Raw genomic sequence first — 24,625 nt, 5'->3', positions numbered from 1 at the left:
AGGAGTATTTAACTTATGCAGCCCCACTGCACGTGCAAAAAAAAAAAAAAAAACAATGTTCCAAGGTTTCTACTTTAACCACTGCTTTAACCGGGAGCAGTGCCGAAGCAGGTTGACGTCTCTAAATGTCACCCGCATTCACTGCCTGTGCGCGCTCCCTGGGAGCGCGTGGCACCGTGATCTGGAGGACACAGCTAAACACCGATCGCTGTATAGGACCTCTGTGTGAGGTCCTGAATCATGTGATCATTGATTGGCCAATCAGTGATCACATGAATAGTAGTAAACAAGATGTAACTTCCTGACATCATTGCTTACTACTTGTGAAATCTGTGAATGAAGACAGAAGTCACATGGTACAAGGCTATTCACAACAGCCTTGTACCATGTGACAAGCTGTGACCAATCACAGCTCGCACAGTATTTCTTAATGGCTACAAAATTGCAGCCAGAGAGAAATAGAAATGATTGCTTTGACAGCCTTTATGGGCATAAAAGCAATCGGTGTAAAAAAAATCTTTATCACCCCCCACAAGTAGTACAGGGTCACTATGGTGACCCTGTACTGCTAGAGTGACAGTAATTAAAAAAAAATAATATAAAAATGTAAAAAAAAGTTTTTGAAAAATGATAATGTTTGGTTATAAACTAATTTGGGGTTAGATTTTATTATTTTTTTTACTAAAAAGATAGCTGAATACATTGTGGCCAAGATTTATGAAGAAAGATTATTTGCAAAATTGTATAAGAAAAAACACTTTTTTTTTTTTTTTTTAAATGTTTGGACTTTTTCATTTAGCAAATAAATAAAAATCCAAGTGATGAATATATACCACCAAAATAAAGTTTTATCTGTCTCAAAAAATGCTAAAAAAAAATCATGGGTACAGTGTTGCATGACTGTGCAATTGTCATTCAAAAGTGTGACAGCGCTGAAAGCTGAAAATTGACCTGGGCAGGAAGGGGGTGAAAGTGTCCGGACTTGAAGTGGTTAAGCAACAGCACATTGTTGAGTTCATCCCTGTTATCTTCCTTCCTGAAAGCAAGCTTTTATTCTTAAAGTGGTTCTAAAAGCTCAGCTTTTTTTTTTCTTTTTTTAACCTTCATGCATTCTATGTTGCAGCCCTGTACTGTGTCTTATGGACACACATACCCGGCTCAGGAACGAGCATGCACGAGTGCCCCCGTGGCTTACTATGGAGACACACAGAAGAGGAGGAGCCAGGAACGCCAGCGGGGGACCCAAGATGAGGAGGAGCGAGACTGCTCTGTGTGAAACCAATACACAGAGTAGGTAAGTATGACATGTTTGTTATTTAAAAAAAAACAAAATCAAAACCTAACGTCGCTTTAAGTTGTCGTTGTCAGCACTGTCCTGACTAGTCCCAAATGCTGACCCTCTACCCTGAGGAATCCAGCTGTGCAGGATATTCTTGAAAACTAATTTTAAACAGATTTAGGGCTGGTGCACACCAGATTCAGTCCAGTTCATTTTTATTCTGCATAAAAAACGCATGGCCAGTACTATCCATGTATTCTAGTGGCTCTAGTTCACACCAGTGCGCTGCATTCCAGTGTAGTCAAAATTAGAAAATGTTGCATTTTTTCTGTATGGAGGACGGCAGAACGCAACAAAAATGCACTGAAATGGAAATGACAAAAAGGAGAAAAAATGCACCGGAACGCATAAAAAAAAAAAAAAAAAAAAATATGCAAAAAGATATCTGGAATGCAGAAATTGTGGCGTGAACTGACCCTTAGCCCGGGTTAACACTAATGCGGTGTGGAATTTGCACTGCTTTCTGTGTGATTTCCGCACCGCATCATGATCGTACCACGTTCATGCGAACCGCTGCGGGTGTGTATGTAACAACACCTTACAATCATTTTCCAAAATGCGTTGCGATGTGCAGAATCAGATCGCATGAGTGTGAATTCCCATGCGATCTGATCCTGGTGCAGACAAAAAAAAAAAAAAAGGGTCCTGCACCTTTTTTGGTGCGGATGTGGTGCCATCTGAGCCATATAAAATGTATGGCTCAAATTGCACCACACAGAAATTGCATGTGATTTGCACAGGAATGCGGTGCAGTTCCTGTGCGAATCACATATGATGTACCGCACCACATCAGTGTGAGTCCGGGCTCAGAGTATTTGTTGGCAATGTTTATTAAAAAAAAGAAAATGTTTATAAAAAGATTTTTTTGAGTAATACAAAATTTTCTTGTACAATAGAAAAAAAGGTGGCTATTAACCACTTCCAGACCGGACACTTTTTACCCCCTTCCTGACCAGGGCAATTTTCAGCTTTCAGCGCTATGACACTTTAAATGACAATTGCGCGGTCATGCAACACTGTACCCAAATGAATTTTTTACCATTTTTTTTTTTAGACAGATAAAGCTTTATTTTGGTGGTATTTATTCACCGCTGGGATTTTTATTTTTTTTGCTATGTAAATGGATGTCCCAAAAGTTTGAAAAAAAGTGTTTTGTTTTATAAAATTTGCAAATAAATAATATTCCATCATAAATCTTGGCCAAAATTTATCTTTTTAGTAAAAAAAAAAAAATCCAAATTAGTTTATAACCAAAAATTATAATTTTTAAACATTTCTTTTTTTACATTTTTATTTTATTTTTTTATATTTTTTATTTATTTATTTTTTTTTACATACTGTCACCCTAGCAGTACAGTGTCACCATGGTGACACTGTACTACTTGTGGGGGGTGATGAGTATTTTTTTTTTTTCACTGATTGCTTTTACATCCTATATGGGTGTAAAAGCAATCATTTCTCTTTCTCTCTGTCTGCATTCTTGCACTCATTGAGAAGTACTGAGTGAGCTGTGATTGGTCACAGCTTGTCACATGGTACAAGGCTGTTGTGAATAGCTTTGTACCATGTGACCTCTGTGATCATTCACAGTTTTCACACGTAGTAAGCAATGATGTCACAAGTGACATCTTGCTTACTATTTTGCATGTGATCACTGATTGGCCAATCAGTGATCACATTATCGGGACCTCGTACAGAGGTCCCATCCGACGATCGGTGTTTCACTGTGTCCGGAGGACACAGCGGGCACCGGATCGTGGTACTGCGCGCTCCCAGGGAGCGCGCACAAGCAGGGTGCGGGGAGGCCGTTTATAAATGGCCACCCGACCCTGCAGTGCCACCGTCCGGCCGTTTATATGCAACGGCCGGTCGGGAAGTGGTTAACAGTTATAAGACCCCTTCACACGAGCAGTCTGATTCAGGTGGACGCGATCAGACCTTCTTTTCTCCTCTATGGGCAGTCGGCTGTAAATGGACTTGTATCCCGTCTTCCTCCAATCTGATCCAGCAAAACAAACGGAAAGGGGATCTGTTCCCCTCCTTCTGGTCAGATTGAATGGAAATTGCATTCAGTAGTTGCAACACCCGTGACTGCCTGCCTGATAATTTCTCCAGGTACTTGCAGAGTCACCTACAGCATAAGTTTCCACAGATTCGCAAAGGATTGGTTGCAGCCAGCCTTGGGCCGGCCATACATGGGTCGATTTCTGAATGATTTTCCATGCGAAAATTGGACCTAAGAATAATCAGACGATTTTCGCTCTGTTAGTGGGGCAATGGCACCGGACGATTTTTGTGGTTCCTACACCATTTTGTTTATCGGGCATGCTGGAAAATTAGTGAAAAACAACCGATTTCCAAAATCATTTGCGGCACCATCGGAATTACAGAACAAACTACTTTTTCGATGGAAAAATCATTTGGAATTCGATCCATGTATGGCCTGTTTTAGCCAGATATGGGGAAGTGGGCTAAGGAAATTGTAAGGTGGTTTAAGGAAGTGACTCTACAGCTGAACCATAGGGAGCCTACTCCTCTACTTTGTATCCAGCTAACTTGCCTCTTTAACGACTTACATCATCGCTAAACCTCCAGGCCCTGTTGTGGCGTGCTCCTTCCACCACTTCCTTTTCACTCTGTGCAATAATCTCAGGTTGACATCTGTTATGCCGATGATGGAGGCATGTGTTGTACGTCTTCTTTGTATGGCAGTTATACTGCTACCATGAACAGGATGAAGGGTTATTACAATTTTAACAATGCCTAACACCAATAAATTTCCTTTATCTTTAGAGCTCACTTTTTTTTCTATTATTCTATTGAAATGCTTCTTTGCACTTCTTTTTTTTTTTTTTTTTTTAAGCAAATGGGGCCCTACTTTCATTTTTTATTTGGAGACCCGTTTTTTTTTTAATCTAAAAGCAGCTCTATTTGTACCCTGCTTTTTTGTTGCAAGACAGGATCCCCTCCACATTCTGCCACCCTCCTCTTGTAAACATCACTAGATCTTTCATGTAGCTGCTGTTAACTCTGACAAGTGAATCAACATTTTGTCATTGTCTCAAACCCATTTATAAGCAGTCATTAGTCTTGCGACTGCTGGAGCATTTATAACAGATGTCAACAATACATTGTATCAGTCCAGTTATGCTGTCAGCATAAACTTTCTCTTCCCCATGTAATGACATGTACTGTATTTTTCGCACCATAAGACTCGCCTAGATTTTAGATCAGGAAAACCAGGAAAAAAAAAATTCTTAGCCAATGGACTGCAGACACAGTACAGGAGGTGACCAGAGACTGCAGACACAGTACAGAAAATGACCAGACTCTAGAGACTGCGGACACAGTACAGGGGATGACCGGAGACTGCGGACACGGTACAGGGGATGACCGGAGACTGCGGACACGGTACAGGGGATGACCGGAGACTGCGGACACGGTACAGGGGAAGACCGGAGACTGCGGACACGGTACAGGGGATGACCGGAGACTGCGGACACGGTACAGGGGATGACCGGAGACTGCGGACACGGTACAGGGGATGACCGGAGACTGCGGACACGGTACAGGGGATGACCGGAGACTGCGGACACGGTACAGGGGATGGCGGGAGACTGCGGACACGGTACAGGGGATGGCGGGAGACTGCGGACACGGTACAGGGGATGGCGGGAGACTGCGGGCACTGTACAGGGGATGGCGGGAGACTGCGGGCACAGTACAGGGGATGGCGGGAGACTGCGGGCACAGTACAGGGGATGGCGGGAGACTGCGGGCACAGTACAGGGGATGGCGGGAGACTGCGGGCACAGTACAGGGGATGGCGGGAGACTGCGGGCACAGTACAGGGGATGGCGGGAGACTGCGGGCACAGTACAGGGGATGGCGGGAGACTGCGGGCACAGTACAGGGGATGGCGGGAGACTGCGGGCACAGTACAGGGGATGGCGGGAGACTGCGGGCACAGTACAGGGGATGGCGGGAGACTGCGGGCACAGTACAGGAGTAATAAGGGCAGATTATTCATGTAGGATTTTCTTCCTGGAATCCATCTGCCCTTAAACAACCCCTGGCATATCTGGTAGTGACCATCATGAGTAAGGGCAGTTGGTTAATGTAGCATTTACTTAGAATCCATCTGCTTTTAGCTCAGGCATGCAGGCAGGAGGGTGTGCTTAGCTGACAAAACCCTCCTCCCCTCATGAAGACTCTTGGGATGTATGACATTATTTGCCTAGGCCTGGAAACCAGGAAGTAACTGAGGAAATGTAAAAAACTGTTTAAAACAGGATAGTAGATCATATTTACTTATCTATTTACTAAGTATCCAAAATGGTCAATGTTGATTGAGAGTGTGAAGTTCCACTTTAAAGTGGCAAAATAATATATACGCTGAAATGTTTTTGTATGACCAGCTACGTATTATTTTTTTATGGCGCTGGTTGGATAGAACGCTGCCAACAATCATATGACAGTAGTAACTTCTCAAAGTTGCCAGTTGAAAAAAATACTGTGTACTCAGCGTAAAGTCTACTGCTCAGAGCTCATTTATGTTAAACTGGTTTGACAACTTTAGCTTCGAAGTAAAAACACAATTGCATCCTGGGGAGTATTATCCTTTCTGGTCACTAATATTTCAAACTGCTAAGCTAGTTCAAACAGCAGTGATGATATGCAATACAAAGGAACACATAGCAGCTAGTTTGGCTTCCTCTAAAAATGCAAGGTCACCACTTCCCTCTTCGCCACTCCCATCTTCTCCTGGTTTCCCCACCCCCAACCCTAGTCGTGGTGTGTGTGTTTTTTTTTTTTTTTTTTTTTGGCCATTGGACAACCATTGATTCCCCTTCCCTTTTTAGATTGTAAGCTTCTGTGAGCAGGACCCTCCTTACCCTTGGTTTAGCAAGAGAATTGTATCCAGCTACAGACGTAAGCCTCTTCTATCTGGTCCTCTGTCCCCAGATGTAGGATCCCAATGGTCATGAACCGCTCCATGTGCAACACATCAGTCTTCAAGAAAATAGAGGAAGACACGTACAGTTTTAAAAACCAATGTACAGGTTTATTGAAAATACTGATGCACAGACTCCTCTGCCTGGCATTATCAACCCTAACTCATCTCACTCCTACATGGAGCTTATTTGTAGTCTCTACAGATAAGATTCACGTAGGAGTGAAAAGCGTTAGGCTTTTATATGGTGAGTGGCTTCCTCTCCTTTTTTTTCTTTAAGACTGGAGTGTTGCCCCTCTTGTTTTGATTTGTATTTTATGTTAATTGTGGTAACGATTTTGTCTCCATTTGATTTGTAAAGTGCCATGCAAACTGTTGGCGCAGTTTTAGATGTGTGGAGGTGCCATTAAGAATGAATTGCAGCCCCACGCACGCATCAGTAAAGAACAGAGCATTTTGGCTGTTGGTGGTTGCGGGCATGAGAACGGCTGTGACTCTCCACCCACGGTAGTGGGACCTTAGCCTTACATACCAGTAAGGGTGTGTGTGTGTGTGTGTGTGTGTGTGTATATATGTATATATGTATATATATATGTATGTATATATATATATATATATATATATATATATATATATATATATATACAGTTGTGTTCAAAATAATAGCAGTGTGTTGAACAAAGCTCAAAATCGTTCTAATAGCTTTTATTTCCATACACACAAATGCATTGGGAACACTACACATTCTATTCCAAATTAAAACATGAAGGAAAATATATCAAATTTGTGTTGTTCCTCTAAAAAAAAAATGAAGAAAAGTAAATATTAGACTGTTCAAAAAAATAGCAGCGTTTGTATTTTTCTTTACAAACTCAAACATTCACTATATAAACTGAAAAATGTTTGAAGATTTTGCTTTCCTTTGAATCACTTAATGAATATTTAGTTGTATAAGCACTGTTTCTGAGAACGGCTGTACATCTGTGTTGCATGGAGTCAACCAACTTCTGGCACCTGTGAACAGGTATTCCAGCCCAGGATGATTGGACTACATTCCACAGTTCTTCTCTATTTCTTGGTTTTGCCTCAGAAACTGCATTTTTGATGTCACCCCACAAGTTCTCTATTGGATTAAGATCCGGGGATTGGGCTGGCCACTCCATAACGTCAATCTTGTTGGTCTGGAACCAAGATGTTGCACGTTTACTGGTGTGTTTGGGGTGGTTGTCTTGTTGGAACACCCATTTCAAGGGCATTTCCTCTTCAGCATAAGGCAGCATGACCTCTTCAAGTATTCTGATGTATTCAAACTGACCCATGATCCCTGGTATGCGATAAATAGACCCAACACCGTAGTATGAGAAACATCCCCATATCATGATGCTTGCGCAACCATGCGTCACCGTCTTCACAGTGTACTGTGGCTTGAATTCAGTGTTTGGGGGTCGTCTGACAATCTGTCTCCGGCCACTAGACCCAAAAAGAACAATCTTACTTTCATCAGTCCACAAAATGTTGCGCCATTTCTCTTTAGGCCAGTCAATGTGCTGTTTGGCAAATTGTAGCCTCTTCAGCGCATCTTTTTTTCAACAGTGGGACTTTGCGGGGGCTTCTTGCAGATAGCTTGGCTTCACATAGGCGTCTTCTAATTGTATCAGTACTCACAGGGAACTTTAGACCTTCTTTGATCTTCCTGGAGCTGATTGTTGGCTGAGTCCTTGCCATTTTGGCTATTCTTCTGTCCATTCAAATGGTAAATTTTCACTTTCTTCCACGTCTTTCAGGTTTTGGTTGCCATTTTAAAGCATTTGCGATCATTTTAGCTGAGCAGCCTATCATTTTGTGCACTTCTTCTTTATATGTTTTCCCCTCTCCAATCAACTTTTTAATCAAGGTACGCTGTTCTTCTGAACAATGTCTGGAACGACCCATTTTCCTCAGAATTTCAGAGAGAAATGCACTGTAACCAGCATGTACAACATTTGCTGCCTTCCTTCCTTAAATAAGGGCAATAATTGCCACCTGTTTTTCAAAGAATGAATTACCTCACTAATAGAACTCCACACTACTATTATTTTGAACATGCCCCTTTCAATTAGTGATTCAATTACCGTATTTTCCGGCGTATAAGATGACTTTTTACCCCTTGAAAATCTTCTCAAAAGTCGGGGGTCGTCTTATACGCCGGTAACGGCATGCTGACACTTTTTAGGGGGGCGGCGCGGTGCCCCCGCCGCCCCCCCCCCTTCCAACAGAAGGGACACTAAGTACAGGGGTGGGCAGGGGCTGCTGTCTCTTACCTGGCTCTGGTCCCACGACGATCCGGTCCAGGAAGCGCGGCTGCTCCTTCCTTCGGTTCGTCCACTGGATGTTCGCGCGGCTGCTCGGCTCCGCCTCCTCACCGGTGATTGGCCACCAGAACTGTAGCTCAGGAAAGGCACACAGGCGGCCAATCACCGGCGAGGAGGCGGAGCTGAGCGGCCCCGCGAAAATCGAGTGGAGATGCAGGTAAGTGTGCCGTGCTTAGGTGCTGCTGCAACCACATATGCTGGCTGCAGCAGCACCGTACTGGAACAGGGGTCAGCAAGTGTCAGTGGGAGGAATAGTGCCCCATCGTTGGTGTCACTGATACCAATGATGGGGCATTATTCCTCCCACTGACACCAATGATGGGGCACTTTTCCTCCCCCCCCACTGACACCAACGATTGGGCACTATTCCTCCCCCCCCCCCCCCACTGACACCAACGATGGGGCACTATTCCTCCCCCCCCCACTGACACCAACGATTGGGCACTATTCCTCCCCCCCCCCACTGACACCAACGATGGGGCACTATTCCTCCCCCCCCCCACTGACACCAACGATGGGGCACTATTCCACCCCCCACTGACACCAACGATGGGGCACTATTCCACCCCCCACTGACACCAACGATGGGGCACTATTCCTCCCACTGACACCAACGATGGGGCACTATTCCTCCCACTGACACCAACGATGGGGCACTATTCCTCCCACTGACACCAACGATGGGGCACTATTCCTCCCACTGACACCAACGATGGGGCACTATTCCTCCCACTGACACCAACGATGGGGCACTATTCCTCCCACTGACACCAACGATGGGGCACTATTCCTCCCACTGACACCAACGATGGGGCACTATTCCTCCCACTGACACCAACGATGGGGCACTATTCCTCCCACTGACACCAACGATGGGGCACTATTCCTCCCACTGACACCAACGATGGGGCACTATTCCTCCCACTGACACCAACGATGGGGCACTATTCCTCCCACTGACACCAACGATGGGGCACTATTCCTCCCACTGACACCAACGATGGGGCACTATTCCTCCCACTGACACCAACGATGGGGCACTATTCCTCCCACTGACACCAACGATGGGGCACTATTCCTCCCACTGACACCAACGATGGGGCACTATTCCTCCCACTGACACCAACGATGGGGCACTATTCCTCCCACTGACACCAACGATGGGGCACTATTCCTCCCACTGACACCAACGATGGGGCACTATTCCTCCCACTGACACCAACGATGGGGCACTACTCCTCCCACTGACACCAACGATGGGGCACTACTCCTCCCACTGACACCAACGATGGGGCACTACTCCTCCCACTGACACCAACGATGGGGCACTACTCTTCCCACTGGTGTGCACTGGAAGAGGGGTAGTCTTATACGGCGAGTATAGCCCAAACACTACATTTTAAACAGGAAAAGTAGGGGGTCGTCTTATACGCCGGAAAATACGGTAAACAGAATAAGCAGCATGCATGTCATGACTGTTGGGTCTGTTGGATTTCTATTACTCTACTACACCTGCTAGTAAATTATTTGCCATGTAGAAATATCATTTCTACCAAAACCAGTGATTGATCAGGTTAGTGATGTCTGACTGCTATTATTTTGAACACAACTGTATGTGTAAAATATATATATATATATATATATATATATATATATATATATGAGAGAGAGAACACTCTCACCTTGGAGAGGTGGGGAGACCACTGTCTCAGCTCCCCATATCCCTCTTATGTGTAAATCACTTTGTGCCGGTTAGGGGTACAGGGTGATCTGTCCTGATATTGTGTGGGCTTTTGTCTCAGACTGTAGACATGTCTAGGAGATAGATGGGGTGGGGGTTGTTGGTTGTTTAATGTTATGTGGCTGCATCCCATTGTTCTATTGTTGGCTTGGGAGCAAACTATTATGGGATGTATGTGTTTGTGTATTAGCTTGGTGGGGGGGGGGGGGGGGGGAATCTCCAGCAGCCGTCCCTCCTAATGGAACTATCTGCTGGTGTGAAGTTTGAGTACCTGTGTGCAGGGGCAGACTGACCATTTGGAAACTCGGGCACTGCCCGGGGTCAGTAGGGTGGCCCCATGAGATGCCTCTGATACCTTTTTTTCATAGGCTTTTTTGAGTTTGGGCAAGGACACAGGGGCCCCATGATCCCCCTATTGCTGGGGGCCCCCATGAGTTGTCAGTTCGCCCCTGTCTGTGTGTGTCTCTTGTTACTAAATGTAGACTGCCCCACCCTGTGTCATGATGCAGGGAGGGGGGATTGTCCCCTGTGTGTATATATCTTGTATCTGTGTTCAAATAAAGTAGTCTACCTCCTGGTTTATGTCAAGACTGGTGTCGTCTAGTCTTGTATGGTCTGCTGTCAGTGTTTGGACAGGGAAGCGGTATTCTAACGGAAGTACTCAAGTGCAGTCTGGGTCAGTTCTGTTACAGGGTCTTTTTTTGTTTTTTGTTTTTTGTTTTGTTTTTTGTTTTTTTATAGAAGGAAATTCAAATGTCTTTTTTTGTTTTTTTTTTTTGTACCAAGAGACCTTTGAATTCTTTTCTTCTTTCTTTTTATTTTAATAGAATTCAAATGTCTCTTTTGGCAAAAAAAAGAGACCTTTGAATTCTCTTCTAAAAAAAAAAAAACAACCCCCCCCCCACCTGCTAGCATGTTCTTTATAAAGCATAATCAACCTATTTTTTTTTTTTTTTTTGAGTACCACTTCTGTGGGTTTATAGTGATCTCATACTCATGCCTTGTCAACTAGCTCGCCCATCATTAAATGTTATTTAGCAAATTATGTATACATCTTGTGATGAAGTTCATAGACATAAGTGCCTTTTCTTGTCCTAACAGCAAACTAAGCTAATCACGTTCTTTAAAAGCTATGGATTGCCTTTCCTTGTATGGTTTTCTTACTTTGGTGTAGTTGGTAGGAAATGTATTCTGTTCTGTGTATAGGTTAGAATAAGAGATCTCTTCCTCATTTGCCCTCTTGCAGCTGAAACGATATGTGTTGATAAAGAATAATAGACAAAACAAGCTTTGTTTACCACAAAAACGATTGACAAACATATAAAAATGTCTCACCAGAATACCTTAAATTTGTATGTTCATGTTGTAAACCTTTAGTTTTAATTTCGATAAACATGTATTGAACAAAAAATTAGAGAAATTTGCTTTATTTCCTCTTTTTTGTAAGTGATTTTAGTGAAATTTTGGTGACTAAAAAGAACTGCTTAAAACATTTTAAAGCTCCTAAATTGCATTTTGACTAAATCAAAGGTAAACCCTGTTAAACACTTACATGCAGCGTTTTTATGTTTTCAATAGGAAAAATGTGCTCTCTCCTCTTCTAGGGGTGTTCCATTTACAGTCTGTGCTGGCCCAGCCCCACCCCGCCACTCCTCATCCTCTCTACATAAGCTTTTAAAGGCTAAGTTCAATTTTCTAAAAAGCTGCAGGCTGTATGAATGAACAAAGAGCGAACCGATCAGTGTGCTCGCAGTTCATTGACACTAAGGCTAAGTTTGGACTGCTGCAATCAGATTTTGATCCAGCTTTTGGTGGGATTGTGTGATGCAACTTGGATGGGGTTTGCATAGTCTATGGGGCTGAAATTGCACTGGCAATGCATCAAAGTAGTACGGGAACATTTTCCTAAATCTCTCTGTGCTGGGTCGCATTTCATGTGAGTAGACACCATTGAAAACAATGGGATTTCTATTGTCATGCGATTGTGTGCGACCCAAGCCACATCTGAAATCGCACTAGTGTGAACCAAGTCTGCCGTAGTGGTGGACAAGACTTGTAGTTTAATTCACAGATTCCTGTGATTGAATGACATGGCTGTGCAGAAATGTAATAGTGGGGAGAACCCCCGCTCGCTGTCACAGTGGGGGTGAGGTGGGGGGTGCTTAATAGTAACATGTTACACCCTAAATACAGGTGTAAGATGTTTCTAAAGGTGAACCTATCCTTTAATGTAGCTCTCAGGGGAGGATTTAAGGGGAATACTAGAGTCATTTTATTGACAGCTCTGAGTATGTTGTTGACATCAAATCCAAGCTAGTGGTTCCCAGCAGTAATTGCTGGTCTTTGGGTTGCCTACACAAGGAAGTCTTTTTTTACAGGTAAATAATGTGCATAAAATCTGGTAAATGTATCTACAATGTTTTGGGGAGATTGTTAAAATTAATGTGTGGGGACAGGGTCTCATTAGGTTAGAAATGTAGCAAAGATGTATTTTTAACAAGTAGAAGTACCAGCCCCCTTGTGATAGCAAGATGGTTAGAAGAAAACGTTTTGATAGAAAAGCAAAACAAAAAAAAAAATTTTTTTTTTTATATATATATACTTTTTCTTCTAAGGGTCAACTGTAGGTAAAGGATTCTGTATATGTAGGTTTTCTTTTTATTTCTATATAGTATGTTTACTTTTTTTTTTCTATTGGCTGACGTAGATAGATGTTTTCTTTTTCAGCCTAACTTTGTAACTATGTAAGTAGCGCAAATATTATATGCCATAAAAACATAGATTCTCTACTTTAGGAAAATTATACAGTACTTTTCACCTGTATTGGAAAAAAAATGCTCTATCAGTTAAAGGTCTAAGCAACTGATCTGTTTCAAGGTACCTGAATCTTGTTGAGATTTTTTTTTTCTTCAAAGCATTTTCTATAGATTTCTTTTTCTTTGCTGTTTTTAGACATACGTGGGAAGCAGTAGATGATGGAACGGTACACTACAAAATCAACGCCTGTGAAAACCTAAAAGCCACTGATTGTGGAGGGACAGCAAGTTTTGTTTGTGCTCATGATATCAGCAAGAATACTTATGAGCCAGTTGGTAAGACTGTTAAAGTTGCTTTCTGTTTTTTTTACCAGCCCTACTTTTATTTATATTTATATATATATATATATATATATATAGCAGGTTTTGGAAAATAAAGCTGTAACTTTTCTCTGTCTTGTTAGCTGGCTGCTGATCTTTTTAAAGCAGGGGTAGGTAATTTAAGTAGGTGGATATCTACCTGAACAATATGGGAGAAGTCAACGGTCACCGGACACAGTGTTGCCTCCTGACACCTTATTAAAGCCTCTAATTACTGGACTACAGTGTTGCAATTGCATGCATTGCAAAGCAATCTTGGATTTAAATCAGGTGTTGAGGAGGCAACATATCGCCTCATCACCTTTCAAACACACTTGGATCACTTTTCAGAAGTGTACCAGTGCCTGCTGCACTTGTCAATGAGCCTTTAGATGCATTTGGCAGCGGCACCCTTAGGGGCTCGTCCACATGTAAAGTTGGGGGGGGGGGGGCTAAAACTTTGTGGGTGAGACACGGTTTTTCCACTCCCAATCCCTACGCCTTTTACCTGCCCTTGGCAGTGTGTATACTTCACTGTACTGGCAGTGTGGATAAGCCGCAGCACATCAGTGTGAAAGCAGCCCTATACTACTATGCCCAGTGTATTGCTTCACACTGACCTGAAGATCTCTTCTTTCCTGCAGCTGGAGATCGCTGGCCGGGATAAGAGGTGGAGTGCAGTTGGTATCGCTCTGCAGGAGTCAGCAATAGAGAAAGCATTGGCTTTTGCAGCTTTTGCTTTCTTCTACAGCTTCAACTTTACAAGTAGTTCCTCTCTATTGCACTCTGCTTGATGCTCTAGGAATGTGGGTCAGAAAGCCCAGACCGCGATCTACTGGTTGCTGACCCCTGTTTTTAAAGCAAACCTGACCTGCCTTTTGAAAATTCTAGTTGCCTGGCTATCATCTGATGCAATGGCTTAAGTATTTTCTAATACAGAACAGTTCTTTTTATAAGTTATTTAAAAGTGCCCCTTTAAAGGATAGGTTCACCTTTGGAACATGTTACACCCGTTTTTAGGGTGGAACATGTAACATGTTCCCATAGCTGCAGTTGCACATTTTTAGCATGGTTGTTGTGGAGGGTGCTGGTCATCTTATCATTAGTCATGATCCAGTTTGATTTTTCTTTGCTGTAGTCAGACATTACTATTGACTGGTTTCAACAACAAGCAATTCCTACTCTAGGGGCCAGGATCATATAGGAAATCGGGCATGTGGTGTTTTTAGAAAGACCCTTATCAAATTTTTTAAATTAAGCAATCTCTGGAGGAATGCCAGGGATTTCACACAACGGAAGCAATACAAAGAGAACAGGATACTTTTTTCATACAAGTACATGGTACAGCAGGCACATATCCGGAATATGGAATGTTTGTGTTTACAAATTCGTTATCCACTCCTTGCACAAACCTAGATCTATTCTTGGATGAAAAGGGTAAAAATACATTTAAAAAGCGGCAGACTCGATATGCCTCTTGTTAATTTCTGCCATCAAGTTTTTGTGTTTCTGTGTATAAAGCGGAACACTAGACAGATGGTCCATACACAGATGAGAGCTGTTCTACCTAACAAAGGATTTTTGGCCATACAGTCTGAGATTTTACACAGCTCTTCCACACAGCACAGGCCTGTTTGACAGAGAAGGAGACCTGATCCTTTTCTGCTGCTGGATCACCCCCCCCCCCCCCCGCCCTGTGACTGTACAGCGAAAAAAGAATCGGCAAACCGATAAGCTCTGTTTTTGCCTATTAGAATGCTCCTTGCACTGCAGCACATCTGTTTGGTTCTTTATGCTGCTTCTTCCTCAGACTGTACAGGAGATTGCAGGAGGCCAATACTAGGTTATATTCGGGTCTTTACTTGTATTTTTTTAAAACCTGTTTTAATTTATTAATACTTAGAGCTCCGTTAATTGTGCCTTTCATGTGTCTAGAGTTCAGCTTTAAAGCAGACCTAAAGGCTTAATACGCACCTGTCCAACGGCAGTTCGTCTGAGTGCCAATCGTCAGGACTCTTTATTGGTCGGTGGGGAATGATGTCACTCCTGTGCATGCGCAGGAAGCCATCGTCTTGGCACTCCAAGACTGGCCCAATGCTGTAAACTGAGCTGTGCATGCGCAGCTCATTTTTCAGCATCGGAGAAGACAGCGCGCAGGCAGGGAAGGGTTGCAGAAGAGACAGTGCATGTCTCTTCTGCAATAAATGCCTGCCTGCTTGCTCGCTGCTTCTTACAGCAGAGCTTCATGTCTGCTTTAATTTTTGGCAGGATTGTTTAGTGCATTTTAATACATTTTAATAAAGTATTGATTCATTTTTATTTGTTTTTCACCACAGGAACTGCACTTGTGCAAAGTGACAATAATGTGCTTGTATATAACACTTCTGTAAGCTGTCCTAAGCCTGGCCATACAGTCCAAAGTATCATTAACCTAGTGTGTGGGAAAACTCTAGTAAGTATGTTCTCCATGCATGTTTCTATTGTGTAGAACTTTTCTTTTAAATTTAATTTTTATAGAGTTTTACTGTGGTGGCCTGTGTTTTGGGTGGCTATTCCTGCACAGTCTCACCACATGGACAAGGAAAATGCCTTGTCTCTTATGTGCTTAGTTCACGCCACTGCTTTGCAGTAGTGTGCGGACACAGTGCGTTGAAAACGTACTGCATACAGTCCTTTTATTTAGCATAGTGTGAGGCAATCCACTGCCTCACAATGTGCTGCTGGCAATTGAACTTGTGATATCTCAAAAAAGTTAGTTTAAAAAAAAAAAAAAAAAGACCATGGCGTCCGCTGAGCTCAATGCATCATCACTGCAGTGCCCTCAGGCCCATGTTCTGTTTGCATTTTCTGTGTTCAAAATGCACTGCGTGTGCAATCTGCTGCAGGTGTCACTGCATTCCTAATGACACTCCAAACACAGATTGCAAATACAGTGTGTTTATCTGCGCCTGATCGCATAGTACCGCAGTACTATGCAATCTGGCTGCAGTAAGTTTTTAAAAGCCCTGGTTCACACTGAATGTGACATCACTTGAAGTATTACGATTTCAAGGCCGCAGATCAGTGCGATTTGTTCCTCCTATTTCACTGTGGTTTGCGACACAATGAAATCGAAAAAAAAGTAGTTCAGGAACTATTTTTGATATTGTACTACTTCAGATCGCACTGATTAAGACAGTGCCATAGAAATACATTGGATGCTACTTCAAATGTGACATGCAATTTACAAATCACACCTGAAGTCACACTGGTGTGAACCAGTGCTTAATACGATCCAGTGCGACTTCAGCTCATTCGAATGGGCTGAAAAATCGCATTGCACTGAATTGCACAAGAATGCGGAAAGAATGCTTGTGCAATTGAGTGACCTGGCCCTTGAAGTTATATAGTTATCGGGCTAGAAGTGAAAAGCCACCAACACAAATTTAGGTTATGGGACAGAGAATATAACAACTGGTTCACTGGACTTTTTATGAGTCTTTAACTTTTTTTTTTTTACAAAGTTTGGTTTGCTTGCATAACTGTTTGGAAGAATAGAGTTAAAACTTGATCTAGAAGCAATCTATAAACATTTCCCACAGTTACTGAACAGTAAGCGCTGGTTCACAACAGCCGTTGTGCTATGCTGAAAAAAAGTACTGCATTCTACACTCTTCTTCAATGCACACCACTGCAGCACGGTGGTATGAAGAGGCCAGGTATGAGACAAAGCATTTTGTCTTGTCTTATGATGGACTGAACTGGAATAACAATGCAGTGCTAATAGGCCCAAATTTATATATCAGACAGAGATAACATTGGTATATATCTAAACCAGTCGTCACATCTCACCAACACATACACTATATTGCCAAATGTATTGGAAAAGCCCTCCAAATCATTGGATTCAGGTGTTCCAATCACCTCCATGACCACAGGTATATAAAATCAAGCCCCTAGGCATGCAGACTGCTTCTACAAACATTTGTGAAAGAATGGGTCGCTCTCAGGAGCTCAGTGAATTCAAGTGTGGTACCGTGATAGGTTGCCACCTGTCCAATATTCCATCCGTGAAATTTCCTTGCTACTAAATATTCCACGGTCAACTGGTATTATCACAAAGTGGAAGCAACTGGGAACAACAGAAACTCAGCCACAAAATGGTAGGCCATGTAAAATGACAGAGTGGGGTCAGCGTATGCAGACAGTGTGCAGAAGTTGCCAACTGTCTGCAGAGTCAATAGCTAAAGACCTCCAAACTTCATCTGGCCTTCAGATTAGCACAACAATAGTGTGTAGAGAGCTTTATGGAATGGGTTTCCATGATTGAGCGACTGCGTATAGGCCTTACATCACTAAGTGCAATGCAAAGCGTCAGATGCAGTGGTGTAAAGCACGCCACCACTGGACTCTAGAGCAGTGGAAATGTGTGTTTCTGGGGTGATGAATCACGCTTCTTTGGCAATCCGATGGACATGTCTGGGTTTGGCAGTTGCCAGGAAGATGGCTCTTGCCTTACTGCATTGTGACAAGTGTAAAGTTTGGTGGACGGAGGATTTTGGTGTGGGGTTGTTTTTCAGGGGTTGGGCTTGGCCCCTTAGTTCCAGTGAAGGGAACTCTTAAGGTGTCAGCATACGAAGACATTTTGGACAATTTCATGCTCCCAACTTTGTGAGAACAGTTTGGTGATGGCCCCTTCCTGTTCCAACTTGACTGCACACCAGTGCACAAAGCAAGGTCCATAAAGACATGGATGAGCGAGTTTGGGGTGGAGGAACGTGACTGGCCTGCACAGTTTCCTGACCTCAAACCGATAGAACACCTTTGGGATGAATTAGAGCAGAGACTGCGAGCCAGACCTTCTTGAGCATGGCCTTCTCGTCTGACCTCATAACTGGGCTTCTGGAAGAATGGTCAAACATTCCCATAGACACACTCCTAAACCGTGTGGGCAGCCTTCCCAGAAGAGGCGAAGCTGTTATAGCTGCAAAGGGAGGGCCAACTCAACATGAAACCCTACAGACTAAGACAGGGATGCCATTAAAGTTCATGTGTGGGGAAAAGGCAGGCGTTCCAATACTTTTGGCAATATAGAGTATATGGAACTCCAGTCGGGTAGCTAAACCACATTGCTAAGTCACGATTTTCTTTATCTGTACATTGTTGAGGTCTGACCCACCCTGATGCTGCTCGGGTAAGCTAAACCATATCTAGGCAAGTAAAAGAAGAGATCCAGCCAAATTCTACTCAAACTAGCACAATCAAGTTAAGCCAAATCCTGTCACATCAGCTCAGCCATGTCAGACCACATTCTACTACCATTAGGCTTCAATCACACGGCTCTAAAAATTATACTGATTATATTATAAATGTGTTTTCTAGGAGAAAAGTTCCCATGTAATGATCAGTAAAATATTTGTAAAAAGCACATTAAAATGTGTAAAGATGCATATGTGTACATAACTTGTTTTTATGACCATTTATTTTCCCTTTTGTTTAGACTTGTATGCATAAGCATGTAACGTGCTTGATTTTAGACACAGATTTTTGGATTCTATGTTACAGATCTGAAAGCAGCTCATGTTTACACATGTGTTAATCACTCTATTGAAAACCATGCAGCTGTGTTCAGATCCGTTTTTAAAAAACACTTGTATCTGCGTATTTTTATGTCCATGTGAATGAACCTTAAGCTGGCCATACAATATACTAATTTTATCGTACAGTTTTTTTTCTTTTAGATTCACCAAAACTAGGGATGTACCGATATCGTGTTTATTTTTTTTTTTATATCAGCGAGTAAGAGTACCGATTACTTTTGGTCAAGTACTCGTCAATATCGAGTATCGATACTTTGCAGTGTGATTTGCGTTAATGGACTCAAATTGCACTGCAAATAATAGCATGCGATTTGAATAGGATTCCTGTCCAAATCGCATGCGGTTTCCTCTCTGCTCCTGTGTTAACCCAGGCTTGTCATTGAGAGAAAGCGTCGGGGATTTGAAATCCACCCCGCTTTCTTTTCTCTACTTGATGACAGTTTGGGCTAGACCAATCAGCTGCTGACCAATCAGATGCCGTCTAGCCCAAGCTGACATTTCTGCAAGGAGTGGAAAGGAAGCGGCGGGGTTTCCAAACCCCCTCCGTTTTCTCTACTACCATTGACACTAAGCAAGGGATGCCTGCAGAGAGGTTTCCCGCACCGCTCCTGTGTGAACCCGGGCTAGGACAAGCCTGGGTTCACACAGGAGCAGTGGGGAAACCGCATGTGATTTGAACAGGAATTGCATGCATGCTAATCTCTGCGGGGAGTACATTAATAGAAATCGTACCACAAAGTATCTGTTAGGGTATCCGTAGTATTTCCACGAGTAGTCATGAAAACACTCAGTATCGGTATCAGTGCATCCCTAACCAAAACCATATAATATGAGGTCAAACCTAAACACTTTTGATTTGTATACAATCAGGCAGGCCCTTGCACTACATTATTGAAGGTAAATCAAAGGGAATTTAAATAAAATTGTATAATGTATGTCCAGCTTTGGTGACAATGTTCAGCCACATTTCACCCAAACCAGCACAACCATATACAGCCACATCCACCCAAATTTGGACACCCAGATCCAGTCATACTCAGCTATGATTGGGTCTAGGCACCCCCTAGCAAATCCCAGCAGGGTCTTTCTATGCAGACCCAACTTTCAGCAAAGCCACAATCTTTCTTCATGAGCCTCATGATATATTCAGCCCTGCTGAGACTTGGGATATAAGGAGGTATAAAATAATGTAAAGATGCACTGTTTACATGAATTACAATGTATGTTTGCTGCCTCTGCAGGGGACTCCTGAATTTGTGAAATTTGAAGAGTGTGTACATTACTTTGAGTGGAGAACATTCACCGCTTGCAAGAAGAACAAATTTAAACCTGAGCAAGAGGTAAGTAAGGTGCAGGTTTAAGATGAAACAAACATTATCCATTTTTTGTAGGGTTACACCAATACCGGTATCAGAGCCGATACCAAGTATTTGCAGGAGTGATCCGATGCCTGACACAGATACCTTTTGCAGTGTGATTTGAGTATATACAAAATGGGGTGCGATGCGATATGAGCCATTCATTTTGTATGGCTCAAATCACACTGCAAATCGCACTACACCCGCAGGGAAATCGCATGTGATTTGGACAGGAAGCACACCTCTTTCCTGCTCAAATTACATGTGATTCTTTACAGTGAGATTTGAGCCCATCCATTTTGCATGGGCTCAAATTGCACTGCAAAGGTATCGGTACTAAGTATCGGTGAGTACTTGAGCACAAGTGTCGGTACTCATACTCACCGATTTTTTTTTTTTTATTTGAAATTGTATCGGTGCAACCCTACTGTTGTGGTTATGCAAGGAAAAATATATAACCTTAATAATAAATGTAATTAACTGATCTCTCTAATCTTTTAATTGCAATCTTTTTATTAGTTTTTGCATATAACAAGACCGATACATCTATATGGAATGTGCATGTAAAAAATATAGCATTTTGACAGTAAAAATTCTGCATTATCCCAAACAGTATCTGCTCCCACCATTCTTACATAGACAGTTGTGTATTTGGTGGAAGTTGCTTTTCCTTCTGCTGATGAGTCCTAGATGTGTAAAAAAAAAAGATAAAAACCAAAACCTTCTATATTGTATAAACGTCCTTAAGGATTTCTTTTGAAGTGACACTAAACGATATCCCTATTCTTAAAAAATACTGTAAGTCATACACATCTGCTACTTAAAGTTGTACTAAACACACACGGTTTAATTTATGGTATTCCTTTTTCCTTCTGTATGTGGATCATGGCACTGTAATTATTTTAATAGCAAAAAAAACTTTTTCCTAATCAATTTACAGCTGTCACATGACCCAGCTCTTTCTCAGCCTATCTGCGGGGAAACATAAGCAGGAGGAGCTTCTAGTCCTCTGCTGCAGGTCAAATGCTCAAAATTAAAAAAAAAAAAGTAAAAATAATTAAAGCAGAGCTCCAGTCACTTTTGTGTTTATTAAAAGTTAGCAGCTACAAAAACTTTAGCTGCTGACTTTTAATAAACACACACTCACCTGTCTCATGGTCCATCGATGTGCTCACCCCGGCTCTCCCTCATGCTGGCATCTCAACTGTGGGCACCAGGCTGTGACCATTTGCAGTCGCGCGTCACATCCTGATTGGTCCAGCAGTCTTCTGGGACCTGTGAGGTGTCCCAGAAGACCGCGAGAGAAAGTCTTGAAATACAATATTTTTTTATTTTTTTACCATAGCCGCCTGTTGATAGGGAGAAATCCTCCCACACAGTGTGTCACACCCCTCCAGCCTTTGTCTTAGAATAACAGAGAGGTGAGAGCATCTCCATCATTCAAAATGTAATATCCCACCCCCATTGTGTTTAGCTGGTTAGTGGGCATGGAGGAGGAGGGAGGGCTGTCGTTTACCACTGTGTATACACCCACTTGTGTGACTCTAGAGCAGTGTTTCTCAACTCCAGTCCTCATGGACCCCCAACAGGTCATGTTTTCAGGATTTCCCTCAGATGAAACACCTGTGGTAATTACTAAGGCAGTGAAACTGATCAAATCACCTGTGCAAAATAATGGAAATCCTGAAAACATGACCTGTTGGGGGTCCATGAGGACTGGAGTTGAGAAACACTGCTCTATAGTCACATGAGCTGTTGAGATGTGATAGGGAGGACATTCTCAGCATAGAAACTCACTGAAAACTGAGCGTGTTCACTAGCTGTCAACGCTGCTTTGAAAAATACCCAACTGCACTGGGTACATGGACAGAAGGGGAGACAGAGAACATCAGGATCAACCAGGTTTTTTGCAGAATCCAGAAAATGAATCCCTTAGTGAATGAGTGAATATGAACAGCATTTGATAGTTTATGATGTGGATTTAATAACCCTGTAATCTCGTTTTCATGAAATTGTTTCCTACTGTTGGTTTCTTCCTCTTTGTGCGCTACCCAAACCTCTCCTATTCCCACTCACTTCTGTTTGGATTAAACAGTGAACATTAATTATGGTCATGTGCACTGCTCTATGCTCCCTATAAATCCCATAGTCCTTATTCGACCTCGGGATTGAGAATAAAATAACAGTACAATTGTTGGAATACCGTACCATCAAATGTTACATAAAAGTTGCCTTATTAGATAAATAGCTAAACCATAACTGTTCATAACTGATTTAATATTTCATCATACAGACTTTTGTTTGTATAAATACAGTAGGTACAGCAAGCTATTAATGCATTTGCAGAACTTTCACTCAGCTTCAAGTAGCTTTTGTTGCAGCAAGGGGGGTAAATACTCTGAAGGGCAAGTGGTTAAAGGCTAAGGTCACCTTTGGTACATGTTACATGTTCTATCTGTATTTAGAGTGGAACATGTTCCAGCTCTTCTTAACCCCAACCCCCCTCCGGTGAAGGGGGGTCGATCTCCTCCCCGCACCCACTGTCACAGTCCTCCCTCATTCATTGAGTTCTGTGAAATAATGAACTACAAATTCTGTCAGCCACTACGGCTGACGGCTTGTAGTTCTCAATGAACTGTGAGGGTACTGGTGAGCGTGCTCTTAGTTCATTGATCCTTTCTGCCATTCAGTAACTGCGTGTTCGTATGGGAGGCATGGCCAGACAATATACTGGGAGTCTGCAGATAGTGGGTGCAATACTTTACGGCAGGGGTGTCAAACTGGTGGCCCTCCAGCTGTTGCATAACTACAAGTCCCATCATGCCTCTGCCTTTGGAAGTGATGCTTGTAACTGTCAATCTTGCAATGCATCATGGGACTTGTAGTTTGGCATCAGCTGGAGGGCTGCCAGTTTGACAGCTGTGCTTTACAGGCTGCAGTGTAAAAAAAAAAAATGCAAATTTTGTTTTCCTGCCAAAGGTTGCATGGTTATTAATGAATAATAAATAATATATTTTTTATAAAATGTGAACTTTAAAAGCACCATTTAGCTCCAGTTTGGGGAGATTAAATACAGATCTCAGTGGAAGTGCAGACTGTCACTTTAAACAAGTTGATAGCAGGCTTCAAGGATTAGTAAGATCTAGAACTACATTTTGAAAGCCTGGTGAAGCGTACATAAGCAGAAAGAGCACTGCGGCCTTGTAAAGCATAAAATACTTTTGAATAAAAATAAAATGTGACTGACACTCGCAAACATAAAAGATCAAAAGGTGTGTCAAGATGATCTATAAACCATATGGATAGGGTAGAATGGGCCACGAGCATCCAACAGAATGGCTGTCAACAGCTAATGAAAATAAAAAAAAGATTGGTTTCTGGAGCCCTAACCGATCCTCCCTGTTTTCCATTTGCTGTGGTCTAAATGAGATCCCTACATGTGGTTTAGTCAATCTTTGAGCATCTCCAATTAGCGCTGTGTGGGACCTCTGTGTTTGCACTGGTTCCAAGTAAAGCTCTTGTTCCCTATGTAGCATGTACAATGTCCATTATTATGGTATGTGTAAAAGCTGCAAAGTGGTTCAAATGTAAATACTCATGTAATGAATATGCTTCTTTGCTTAGGTGCCCTGTTACATTTTTGATACTGATTACAAGAAGCATGATTTGAACCCATTAATAAGGACCACTGGTGGATATTTAGTGGATGATTGGGATCCGGATTCTGACTTGTACATTAATGTTTGTCGAACCATTGGTAAGGTCATATTGTTGTAATGTAATTCTTGTTTTTATTTATTTATTTTTTTTGTTAGAGTCGTCCTTTTTTTTTTTTTTTTTTTTTTTCTTTCTTGAAGGGTACCTGTGTCTACATTTCATTGGCCTAAAAGGAAGTATGAATGCTGCCACTGATGACCTTCTCTGAAAAATGTAAATTTCCTGACAGTCTTGCTGATCCAGTGGCTTAATTACATGGCGTTACTGACCTGAAACAAGTATCATATCAGGAGTTCTGACTTGTACTAGTCTGCATGCTTGTTCCAAGCCAGTGATTAGAAATACTGTATCTAGAGGCAGCCAGGTAACTGGCAGCCTCTTTTTAACTGTAAGTGCAAGTTCCCTGTAGCTCCAAGCAAACTGGTAAAAAAAAAAAAAGATACAGTTGAAATACATATATATGATAACTG

General features: G+C 42.4%; 1 protein-coding gene across 1 annotated transcript in view; it reads left to right on the top strand.

The window, feature by feature from the left end:
- Positions 1 to 24,625, top strand: part of IGF2R (insulin like growth factor 2 receptor) — a 217,169-nt gene that overhangs the window by 56,132 nt on the left and 136,412 nt on the right. The window contains exons 2-5 of the mRNA XM_089673497.1: positions 13,338 to 13,477; positions 15,838 to 15,953; positions 20,322 to 20,420; positions 24,063 to 24,195. Of these exons, the coding sequence (XP_089529623.1) occupies positions 13,338 to 13,477; positions 15,838 to 15,953; positions 20,322 to 20,420; positions 24,063 to 24,195 (488 nt within the window). The remainder of the gene's footprint in view (positions 1 to 13,337; positions 13,478 to 15,837; positions 15,954 to 20,321; positions 20,421 to 24,062; positions 24,196 to 24,625) is intronic.

The sequence above is a fragment of the Staurois parvus genome, unplaced genomic scaffold, assembly GCF_062004578.1.
Source record: "Staurois parvus isolate SC_StPar_1 unplaced genomic scaffold, SC_StPar_1.0 ptg000139l, whole genome shotgun sequence".
In the NCBI taxonomy this organism is placed as follows: domain Eukaryota; kingdom Metazoa; phylum Chordata; class Amphibia; order Anura; family Ranidae; genus Staurois; species Staurois parvus.
Note: the sequence above shows the minus strand (reverse complement) of the source record. Positions and strands in the feature narration are given on the sequence as shown.